The sequence below is a fragment of the Notechis scutatus genome, chromosome 4 (assembly GCF_049901735.1).
Source record: "Notechis scutatus isolate UNSWTSFEM ecotype Mainland chromosome 4, rNotScu1.2, whole genome shotgun sequence".
Taxonomy (NCBI): domain Eukaryota; kingdom Metazoa; phylum Chordata; class Lepidosauria; order Squamata; family Elapidae; genus Notechis; species Notechis scutatus.
Genome location: NC_142012.1, coordinates 165,062,424 through 165,075,031, shown reverse-complemented (window position 1 = coordinate 165,075,031; position 12,608 = coordinate 165,062,424). Strand labels below are relative to the sequence as shown.

Genomic DNA, 12,608 nt, shown 5'->3' with positions numbered 1-12,608 from the left:
TAATGGTGGGCACTGGGCCAAGCGGCCAAGATCGGATCCTATGACGTTAAGCGTGCTCAGCTCAGCTCCTGACACGGTGTGGTGCGTGCATGTGTGTGGAGCTGCGCAAGGCATCCTTATAAGACACAAACCTTCTTCACTTTTTCAGCCGCCCCCCAGGGAGGGATGCAAAGGTTTCCCTAATGTGTAATTCTCCCTCGCGAACACAGACACACACACACACACACAGTCGCCTGGAAAAATGCAAAGGAGAAAAATCTCTCCTTGCCCAACACAATTTTGCATTTTGCTGATGCTCATGTGCAAAACCCACGTTCCGAGCGCATCTTTTCACTTCCTTGTTAGCGGTTTTTGCATTCACACTACAGACAAGGGAGATAAAGGGATTACATTCGTGTTGTTGTTTTTTTTCTCTCTCTCTCTCCAACCGGGCCCTTTGAAGAGGGGTGCACTTCCAACTCCCTGAATTCCCCATCCTATGCTACGCTGGATCTCTCGCTTGAAAGCAACGGCTAGGAAATGGTGCTACGCTTGGCGATCCGTTCAGACAAGCTGCGTGCTTAAAAAAACGAGACAGCCTCGGCCGTCAGGCTGAATTCTGCCTCCCTTTTAACAGCTCCCCTGTCACATAAATTCTTTGGCTGTCCCCAAGAAAGAAAGTGGGGGAAAAAAAGAAAGAGAAAAAGAAAAACTCAGGCAGGTCCTCACTTCGAGTTTGGGAGAAGCAGAAGGATAAATTCCGACAGGAAAACCATCAACCTGAATGAAAGGCTTTTTAAAGCCAGCGTTCTTGAAAAAACGCCAGAAATGAATGTACGGGAGGAAAAGGGGACCCTGTAAGCAGGTTTAAAAGATTTCGTGATGGGTTTTTAATAGTTGACATGTGTGTGTACACATATGTACAGGTACTCCTCGACTTACAACCAGAATGGAACCCAAGATTTCTGCCACTAAGCGAGACATTTCGCGTTTCACCCCGTTTTATGACATTTCTGGCCACGGTGAATTGAATCGTTGCGGCCGGTTATTCAGTTAAGCAACAACGGTTCTTAAGTGAATCTGATGACTTTGCTCATCCAAAGGTCTCAAAAGCAGATCACTTCACACACACACACACACACACACACACACGCACACGGGACGCTGTGACCGTCCTAACTATGAGTCATTGGCCCAACGGCTGAATTTCGATCACGTGACCCCGGAGAGGCGGCAACGGCTGTAAGTCTGAATCGTGGTCGTTAAGTCACTTCCCCCCCCACCCCAGTGCGGTTGTAACTTTTGAAATCAAATCAAACATTTATGGTCAATGCACACCGCGTTGTGTACAATGAAATTGAAAAATGGAACAGTCAGATAAGAGATAATCAGAGTTGGAAGAGACCTTATAGGTCATCTAGTCCAACCCGTCCCCCGCCCAAGTGGGAGACCTACACCCATTTCTGACAGATGGGAGTCCGACCTCTTCTTGAGTCACTAAACGAACTGCTGTAAGTCGAGACTAGCTGTATTACAGAGCTGGCTCATTGCCGCTCTCCTCCTTTCTCCGCTTCTCTCAGCTCCACACACGAGAGTGATTGAAGCAGGAGTCCCCCGCGCTGTGATTTCCTCTAATTGTTGTTTTTGCTGAAAGGTAATTAAAATTTCTTTTCATTTCGTGTGTGCAGGAAACCTCGATGATGGGAAAACTGGAGGGAGGATGGAATTACGGGGACAGGAGCAGAAGAGGGGGAATAAATGGCTCTGGAAAGCCTGGGAGGATCAAACCAAGAGTTGAGGGAAGGCTTTGGGGCATCTTTTTTTTTTTTTAAATGAGTTTCCAAGTCAGTTAGGAATAATATTCAATTTTTTTCCAAAAGCAGATAACAGATAATCAGAGTTGGAAGGGACCTTGTAGGTCATCTAGTCCAACCACCACCACCCCCGCCCAAGCGGGAGACCCTACACCATTTTTGGCAGATGGCAGTCCAGTCTCTTCTTGAAAGTCTCAAGTGATGGCACTCCCACAACTTCTAAAGGCAACTTCTGTTCCATTGGTTGAATGTTCCCACTGTCAGAAAGTTTCTCCTTATTTCCAGATTGAATCTCTCCTTGTTCAGTTTCCATCCATTGTTCCTTGTCTGGCCTTCAGGTGCTTTGGAGAATAGCTTGACCCCCTCCTCCTCCTCTCTGTGCAGCCCCTCAAATATTGGAAGATGCTCTCCTGTCTCCCCTGGTCCTTCTCTTCAAGAAAGCCACAAAGTGGAATCCGTGTTTAGGGTTTGGGAAGGTGGTACAGGCTTCAATGGACTCCAGAAGATGGCAGAGGACAGGAAGGCCTGGAGGAATGTTGTCCATGGGGTCGCGATGGGTCGGACACGACTTTCCACCTAACAACCACAACAGGCAATCCCCAAACTTACAAGAGGTTTATTTATGGCATTGAAAAAAGTGACTTGTGACCGTTTTTCAGACTTACAAGTGTTGTGGCATCCCTGTAGTCACAAGACCAAAATGCAGGCGGTTGGCAATTGCCTCGTATTTCTTGATTCACTTAACCAGTGCGGCAAGAAAGGTCTTCAAATGAGACTAAAACTCAACTGCGTCGTTTAGCAATGGTAATGTTGGGACTCCATCGCGGTCATATGCCGAGGACTACCTACAGTACTGAGCTGGGGGAGGCCGCTAGGCCAGGCTGAATTTCTTCATTAAATTAGGAAATTAAAAAAGAAAAGAATCCCAGAAGGATGCAGAAGGGAAGGGAAAGAGGTCAGAAGAGAAATAAACATAGGACAATAACAGATAACAGACCATCAGAGTTGGAAGGGACCTTGTAGGTCATCTAGTCCAACCCCCCGCCCAAGCGGGAGACCCTACACCATTTCTGACAAATGGCAGTCCAGTCTCTTCTTGAAAGTCTCAAGTGATGGCACTACCACAACTTCCGAGGGCAACTTCTGCTCCATGGGTTGATTGTTCTCCCTGTCAGAAAGTTTCTCCTCATTTCCAGGTTAAATCTCTCTTTGTTCAGTTTCCATCCATTACATCTGAGTTTTCCCAACCTTCCTGGGTTGGTGGCCTGGAGTGGGGGGGAGAGAAGGGAGGGTTTTGTGGGAGGGACAGGTGTGTGCGTGTGCCAGCATCCATTGTTCATGCAAGCGGGGCTGTGCAACTGGCCACTCATGCAGCCTTGCTGCAAATAGGCCACAGAGCGGTTGTGGGCCCACAGGCTGGGCAGCCCTGATGTACATAAACCTGTTGTGCCCTATCGGCACAACACAGCACACAGATACACTGTACAGTAAATGTAGGTTTTTTTACTTCCAGAAACGTTTAAGCAAAGTTCAAGATAAGCAGTCCAAAGTCATTCACAGGTTACATCAGTCAGTTTTCAAGTCCAGGGATAATCCAATAACAAAGTCCAGTGTCAAAAGCAGTTCAGTATCAGACTTACATCAAATCCAGGAATATCAGTCAATTAGGAGGAACAGCAAAACTCTCCAACAGAAGGAAAACAGAGACTCACTGAGATACACTCTCTTCTGAGACTAAGACTAAGACAACCCAGGTTTCTGGCGCCATCTTATGGCCGTTTGAGAAACCACACCCAATTACACTTTTTTTTTTTTTCATTTTCTTAAAGATACAGTTTTAAAATGTCTATCCAGGTTTATATATTTCTAACCCAAATACCTGTTAGGTGACTTATATTCCTAACAGAGGAGAACAATGGAAATCTATAGGCTGGTCCTTGGGACGGAAGAGCCTCTGCTGCCAGCGAAGCCCCACCCTGGCTCTGGGAATAAAAGGGAGATGAATAGATGTGGAAGGCAACTATTCATCTCCCGGCGGGACAGACTTGTTAGCCTGCGGTGAGAGAAAAACTTTTTAAAACTTTTTGCCAGGGCTCCTAATAAAGGAACCTTTTGAGTTCACTTCAGAGGGTTTGTCGTGTTTGGGGAGCTGCCAGGTCAAAACAAAACCTTCCTCAGCCTGAAATCTACTCTGCTGGTTGGGGAATTCTGGGAGTTGAAGTCCACATATGTCTGCAAGATGCTTAAATTGAGAAAAAACTATTCCACTGGCGCTTTTGAACCTGTTTTTTTTTTTTTTTAAATTCTGCAAAACTCTTTTATGTTATTCCTGATTGATTTTCGCTGGCTTCTTGTTGCATTTTCCTTCCTTCCTTCCTTTTTTTTTTTCTCTTTCTTTCACCTCCTGCTTTGCTCCAAGTTGGTTTTAGATGGTGTTTTTAATTCAACACCATTATCCTTAGCTGATGTGGTTTGATTTCGGGGGCAGAAATACAGGGCGTAACTTTCTCAGAAATCGTAAATCAGCAACCAGCACGACTTCCATGACCTCATTCACCTTTTCCACTTAAAAAAAGAGAGAGAAATCTGTATTCTGGCCCTGACGTGATGCTCTGCTTTGATCCAAATATTATAATCAATGCAGACAGTTCGGAGAGAAAAATACAATTTAACCCTTTGCCTCTAAAAAGCTCCTGTCTGCTTTTATTCTGGAATGGAAGATTCCGCTTTAAAGAAAATGCTGATCAAACACACCAAAAATACTAATACCAGGCTGTGCTCAAATAAAGCATCCGTGTCCGAATAATAAAAACCGAGGCTTGTGAATCTTTCTTGTGTTTTTTTTAACCAAATTACTGCCTTTTCAATTAACTTTTGACAGTTTTTGATCATCCTCGCTATTTTTTTTTCCAACAATTTTACACAGTGTTTTTGTTTTATTGTTTTGTGTTTGAATGATTTACTTCTACATTGCTCAGAGTCCCCATCTCTCCTCTGTCCCTGCGAGAGTTACGGGTGGCTTCAAAATTTGATCAAATAAATAAGGCAATCTCTGAGTTACGACCGCAACGGAGCCCAAAATTTCTGCTGCTAAGTGAAAACATTTGCAAAGTGAGTTTTGCCTCATTTTACAACCTTTCTCGCCACAGTGGCTTTAAAAAAGGAATCATTGCAGTTGTTCAGGGAGTCACACGGTCATTAAGTGAGACTGGCTTCCCCATGGACTTAGTTTGTCCGAAACCCGTAAAAGACCCAGAAACACTGCAACCGTCATAAATATGAGTCAGTTGCCACGCTCCTGAATTTTCATCATGTGACCATGAAGATGCTGCAACGTTCGTAACTGTGAAAAACGGTCGTAACTTGGGGTTTTTTCAATGCCTAAATGCAGTGTTGTAAGTCGAGGACTATCTGTGTTGGGAAAACTCAGAAAAGAAGGTTTTTTTTTTGTTCCTCTCACACTCCCAAGCAGCTGAATTCCAGATAGACGGCCGGCCGAATTTTTGGAAATCAAACCAAGATTGGGTGAAGGTAGCTGAGAAGTCAGAGGTGCCCAGAAAAAGATTGAGGAAGAATAACAGAATAACAGGAAAGGGACCTTGGAGGTCTTCTAGTCCAACCCCCTGCTCAAGCGGGAGACCCTATACCATTCCAGACAAATGGCTGTCCAGTCTCTTCTTAAAAACCTCCAGGGATGGAAGCGCCCACAACTTCTGGTGGCAAGCTGTTCCACTGGTTAATTGTCCTCCCTATTAGGAAGTTTCTCCTAAACTGCGGGTTGCTTTCTCTCTTTTATTAGTTTCCATCCATTGTTTCTTGTCCTGCCTTCAGGGGCTTTGGAAAATAAATCTTCTTTGGGGCAGCCCCTCAGATATTGAAACACTCCTATCCTGTCGCCCCTAGTCCTTCTTTCCTCTAGACTAGCCAGACCCAATTCCTGCAACCGTTCTTCTTCGTATGTTTTAATTCAGTTCAAAAAGGGATTTTATTTTGGTTTTTCTCTCACTCTCCCAAGCAGCTGAAATCTGGCTGAATTTTTGGAAATCAAGCTAAAATTGGGTGAACATAGCTGAGAAGTCAGGGGATCCCACAAGGAGGAGGAGGAGGAGGAAGGAGGAGGAGGACTGTGAGGTCCTTGATTCTCTCTTGAGCTTGATTGTTTTCTTGCAAATATTTCACTACCAAACTAGATAACATCATATCAGTGGAGGAAGATGGGTTTGCAGAGGAGGAGGAGGAGGAGGAAGAGGAGGAGGAGGAGGAGAAACAACTAAAAGCAGAAGCGTTTGCATATATACTGTGTTGCTGTATGCAGGCATTCAACTTAAAAGGACTGGCCACCCTTGGTTTTCCACTCACTCACTCTCTTTCTTTCTTTCTTTTAACGTACAAAGAACTGAACTGTGCGAGAAAAGCACCCCACCAGCATTGACTTGTGTGTTTGCCCCAGGTCAAACCAATGCTGTCTTTTAAAACCTTTACAAGCCAGCTCCGTATTTTTCACACCCTGCCTTCGCCCTTCCAAGAACCGTAAAGAACTGCGGCAAGCGTCGTGCACCGACACGCACAAGTGCATCCCGCAAAAAAAAACAAAGAAAAGAGGAAAAGCTGTTCCAGGCATGCCGCGCTCCTACATGCACACACACACACACACACACACACACAGGGAGACGCACATGGGTTTTTTCCTCCCCGTCCCTCCCATCTGACTCCTTGCTCCCCTCAGTTTAATTACTACTAATGTAAACTCCGCTCCGTCTAAAAGAAACCTTGGCACGCTGCCTCGTCCCATAAATTCACTGCAAAGAGCTGGGTGCCACTGAGGGGTGTGTGTTTGTGTGTGTGTGTGTGTGTTTTCCTCTCCCCCCCCTCTTCTTCTTGATTTTTTTTTTTAAATTTAAAAAAAAAACGGGGTATGTGCTCAAGGGCGGAAAGCTTTAACGGGATCATAAATGCTTATTACACAGCCCGTGCGCTGCCTTGATGGGATTAGCTGGAGGAAAAATTGATCATCGGTGTGTGTGTGTGGGGGGGTCTCTCTTCTCTCTCCCCCAACTTAACAAAGAGCAGAGGGGGGGAAACAGGGAGAGGGAGGGGGAGAATCCTCAACACACGACCCACCGACCATTGAGATATTAAACTCCTGGGAAGAAAGGGGCGTTTTGCAGGTGGGGCCCAAAGCAGAAAGGGAGGCAGGGCACTAAAATGGCTAGAGTCCCCCAGGGTGGCTGGGGGGAGGGGGGGAAGGAGGGACCCCTTGGCAAAAGGTTAGCGAAGGAGCCAGGCGCCCCCTGAGTTTCAGGCGAAAAGCTGGCGGCATCCAAAGCTGCCAGAAAAGGGGGAAAGTTGGATTCTTCCCCGAGCTGCCAGCCTGTAAAAGGCTTTTTTCAAATTCCGTGTTTCTCAACTTTAACTATGTTAAGATGGGTGGACTTCAACTCCCAGAATTCCCCAGCCAGCATAGCATAGAAGTCCACACACCCTCAAAACTTGCAGAGGACTGAGAAACGCTGCGTTAATTAGTCCTTTAATTAGCTCTGGTTGATCAGGGGCTCCCGATCCAATTAACACCCCGATTCCCAGCTTGCCATTCCCAAACAACTGAATTGTGGGGTCTCCTTGGGGTCCTTTCCATCCTTTTGGGAGCAGCTGCTCTCGTTCATGGCAGGATTGTGCCCTGTTTAAGTGAAGATGGCTACCAACCTCTTCGGGAGGACTGTGGCAGCTCCTTTTTCACTAAGAAACGGTAGTGAAATGCATAGGTTTTGGGGAACTGCCCTTCTCCAGAGAGACATGGGGTGGAATAGACAGATGTGGGGGGAAGGAAGGAAGGTAGAAAGGGAGGGAGGGAGGGAGGGAGGAGAACAGGAACAAAGAGAAAGGAAGGAAGGAAGGGGAAGAGAGGGAGGGAGGAAAGAAGGGAAGGAAGGAGAACAGGAAGGAAGAGGAAGAGAAAGGAAGGAAGAGGAAGAGAGGGAGGGAGGAAAGAAGGGAAGGAAAGAGAACAGGAAGAAAGAGTAAGAGGAAGGAAGGAAGGAAGGAAGGAAGGAAGGAAGGAAGGAAGGAAGGAAGGAAGGAAGGAAGGAAGGAAGGAAGGAAGGAAGAGGAAGAGAGGGAGGGAGGAAAGAAGGGAAGGAAGGAGAACAGGACGAAAGAGGAAGAGAAAGGAAGGAAGAGGAAGAAAAAGAGAGGGAGGGATGGAGGAAGGAAAAGATAAAGGCAGGGAGGGAGGGAGGAAGAACGGAGAGAGAAGGGGAACAAGAAGAAAAGGTGAGAAAAGGAAGAGGCAAAGGAAGACAGACGGAAGGAAGGAAGGAAGGAAGGAAGGAAGGAAGGAAGGAAGGAAGGAAGGAAGGAAGGAAGGAAGGAAGGAAAGGAAAGGAAAGGAAAGGAAAGGAAAGGAAAGGAAAAGATGAAGGGAGTGAGAGAGGGAGGGAAGAAGGAGAGAAGGGGAACAGGTAGAAAGGGTTAGAGAAAAAGAAGAGAAAGAGGCAGAGGAAGAAGGAAAGAGGAAGAGAGAATGGAAGGAGAAGGAGCACAGGAAGAAAGGGGAAGAGGAAGGAAGGGAAGAGGGAAAGAGGGGAAGAGGAGGTTGATGACGCAGACCATATGCGAGACAGATAACAAGCATCTAATCAATTAACAAATTCTAATGTGTTTAAAAACCTGCAATGCTGATTTAAGAGTTGGCTAGTTTAACTTTACATTCTTAGATCAGCCCGTCATCAAGGTGTATTTCCTTGCGGGCAAAAAGGATCCAGCTTCTCTCCAAAACCAGAATTCCCCCCCATTATCAAAGCACCCCAGAATCAGAGAGGTGGACAGGAGGACCCTGGGGGGAAAAAACCCACCCTTCGCCCAACTTGGTGGAATTTGCAAAAGGATGTGATTTAGTAAAAGCAGCCCTTTCGTTTCTACCTCCCCCGTTTCTACAACCCTGGAAAGCAAATGCAAAAAACCCAGACTTTCTACAATTGGATTTTAAAAAACCGCTCAATTTAGCTGCCATGAAGGAGTGCATTAGACCAGAGGAAGAAATTTCCACTTAATATGGAGGGGGGTGGGGGGTGGATTTTCTGAAATGATCTTTAGAGCAATCACTGCCAAACCACCGTGTGTTTTTTCATAGCCCGCCAGACAGGTGTGTGTGTGTGTGTTTTAAGGTAACCTCTTCTTTAGTTCATTTTCACTTAATCCTTTTGTTCGTATTAATGATGCCTTGTCTTTAAATTAAAGAAAGTGGGAAAAGAGGAGAGGGAAATCTTGCAGAAGAGGGCACGGAGGGAAGGGGATTGGTGGGTGACGCTGCGTCAAAAAAGCAAATAAACCTTTCAAGATTAATAAGGATGGCCAATTTTTTTAAAAAGACACCAACGTCTCTTGTTCTCTTCACCAATTCAACTCATCGTTCTTTGCCCGGCTGTATGATGAAAGGGAACGTGGATCGCTCATAGAATCCTAGTTGGAAGGGATCTCAGAGGTCATCCAGTCCAAACCCCCTGCTCAAGCAGGAGGCCCTTACGGAATGAGAGAGTTGGAAGGGACCTCGGAGGTCATCCAGTCCAAACCCCCTGCTCAAGCAGGAGACCCTTACAGAATGACAGAGCTGAAAGGGACCTCGGAGGCCATCCAGTCCAGCCCCCCCCCTGCTCAAGCAAGAGACCCTTACAGAAGGAGTGAGTTAGAAGGGACCTCGGAGGTCATCTAGTCCACCCCGCTTCTCAAGCAGGAGACTCCTTTTCGAAAAGGTCCTCAAAATGGGCAGGGCTTTTTGACTTGAGCCACAGCCCAGCAGCCAGCAAGCCCTTGGTGGAGGGGGCATTGTTTTATTATTATAAATAAATGAATTCCGTGCTTTGCAGATTTCCCACTTTCCCCTTCTTCCAACATACCTGAAGTTCGGGGCAGAGGCCCACTCGAGCGCCAGGCAGGCCAAATCCACTGTAGCGTAAACCAGGAGGAAGAAGATGGTGACCACTGCAGCGATGGTGTTCAGCTTCCCGGAAAACAGCACCAGCTGTGGGGGAAAACACGAGCAAGGGAATCAGGAATCACGGCTGCCAATCACCAGACATCAGCCCTGCCCCCCTTTTCTTCTAGCACGTACCCAGAATCCCCCAGTTGGTAGGTGGGGATTCTGGGAATTCAAACTCAACGCATCTTCTCGAGGATCGGAGACGGCTACAAAGCACGAATTCTTGATTCTGCAGGGATCTTCTTATCCCTAAATTCAGCCAGTCCTCAATTTAGGAGACTTTGTTTATTGACCGTTCCAAGTTACAACGGCCATGAAAAAAGTGACTTATGATTTGTTTCCCACCCCACCCTACTTACGACTGTTGCAGCATTCCCAGGGTCATGTGATCAAAATAGAATAGGATTCTTTATTGGGCAAGTGCGATTGGACCCGTGCGATTGGACCCATAAGGAATTTGTCTTGGTGCAAATAGAATAGAATAGAATAGAATAGAATAGAATAGAATAGAATAGAATAGAATAGAATAGAACAGAATAGAATAGAATAGAATAGAATAGAATTAGAATAGAATTAGAATGGAATGGAATGGAATGGAATGGAATGGAATGGAATGGAATGGAATGGAATAGAATAGAATAGAATAGAATAGAATAGAATAGAATAGAATAGAATAGAATAGAATAGAATAGAATAGAATAGAATAGAACAGAACAGGACAGGACAGGATTCTTTATTGGGCATGTGTGATTGGACCCACAAGGAATTTGTCTTGGTGCAAATAGAATAGAATAGAGTAGAATTAGAATTAGAATTAGAATTAGAATTAGAATGGAATGGAATGGAATGGAATGGAATGGAATGGAATAGAATAGAATAGAATAGAATAGAATAGAATAGAATAGAATTAGAATAGAATTAGAATGGAATGGAATGGAATGGAATGGAATGGAATGGAATAGAATAGAATAGAATAGAATAGAATAGAATAGAATAGAATAGAATAGAATAGAATAGAATAGAATAGAATAGAATAGAACAGAACAGGACAGGATTCTTTATTGGCCAAGTGTGATTGGACCCACAAGGAATTTGTCTTGGTGCAAATAGAATAGAATAGAGTAGAATTAGAATTAGAATTAGAATTAGAATTAGAATGGAATGGAATGGAATGGAATGGAATGGAATGGAATGGAATAGAATAGAATAGAATAGAATAGAAAAGAATGGAATAGAATGGAATAGAATAGAATAGAATAGAATAGAATAGAATAGAATAGAATAGAATAGAATAGAATAGAATAGAACAGGACAGGACAGGACAGGACAGGACAGGACAGGATTCTTTATTGGCCAAGTGTGATTGGACCCACAAGGAATTTGTCTTGGTGCAAATAGAATAGAATAGAGTAGAATTAGAATTAGAATTAGAATTAGAATGGAATGGAATGGAATAGAATAGAATAGAATAGAATAGAATAGAATAGAATAGAATTAGAATAGAATTAGAATAGAATTAGAATGGAATGGAATGGAATGGAATAGAATGGAATGGAATGGAATAGAATAGAATAGAATAGAATAGAATAGAATAGAATAGAATAGAATAGAATAGAATAGAATAGAATAGAATAGAATAGAATAGAATAGAATAGAATAGAATAGAACAGGACAGGACAGGACAGGACAGGATTCTTTATTGGCCAAGTGTGATTGGACCCACAAGGAATTTGTCTTGGTGCAAATAGAATAGAATAGAGTAGAATTAGAATTAGAATTAGAATTAGAATTAGAATTAGAATTAGAATTAGAATTAGAATTAGAATGGAATGGAATGGAATGGAATAGAATAGAATAGAATAGAATAGAATAGAATAGAATAGAATAGAATAGAATAGGACAGGACAGGACAGGACAGGACAGGACAGGATTCTTTATTGGCCAAGTGTGATTGGACCCACAAGGAATTTGTCTTGGTGCAAATAGAATAGAATAGAGTAGAATTAGAATTAGAATTAGAATTAGAATTAGAATTAGAATTGAATGGAATGGAATGGAATGGAATGGAATGGAATAGAATAGAATAGAATAGAATAGAATAGAATAGAATAGAATAGAATAGAATAGAACAGGACAGGACAGGACAGGACAGGACAGGATTCTTTATTGGGCATGTGTGATTGGACCCACAAGGAATTTGTCTTGGTGCAAATAGAATAGAATAGAGTAGAATTAGAATTAGAATTAGAATTAGAATTAGAATTGAATGGAATGGAATGGAATGGAATGGAATGGAATGGAATAGAATAGAATAGAATACAATAGAATAGAATAGAATAGAATAGAATAGAATAGAATAGAATAGAATAGAATTAGAATAGAATTAGAATGGAATGGAATGGAATGGAATGGAATGGAATAGAATAGAATAGAATAGAATAGAATAGAATAGAATAGAATAGAATAGAATAGAATAGAACAGGACAGGACAGGACAGGACAGGACAGGATTCTTTATTGGCCAAGTGTGATTGGACCCACAAGGAATTTGTCTTGGTGCAAATAGAATAGAATAGAGTAGAATTAGAATTAGAATTAGAATGGAATGGAATGGAATGGAATGGAATGGAATGGAATGGAATAGAATAGAATAGAATAGAATAGAAAAGAATGGAATAGAATGGAATAGAATAGAATAGAATAGAATAGAATAGAATAGAATAGAATAGAATAGAATAGAATAGAATAGAATAGAATAGAACAGAACAGGACAGGACAGGACAGGACAGGATTCTTTATTGGCCAAGTGTGATTGGACCCACAAGGAATTTGTCTTGGTGC

At 43.5% G+C, this 12,608-nt stretch overlaps 1 protein-coding gene across 1 annotated transcript in view; it reads right to left on the bottom strand.

Moving 5' to 3' along the window:
- Positions 1-12,608, bottom strand: part of LOC113426005 (solute carrier family 12 member 9-like) — a 130,038-nt gene that overhangs the window by 43,003 nt on the left and 74,427 nt on the right. Inside the window, 1 exon segment of the mRNA XM_087965562.1 lies at positions 9,686-9,810. Coding sequence (XP_087821688.1) covers positions 9,686-9,810 — 125 coding nt within the window.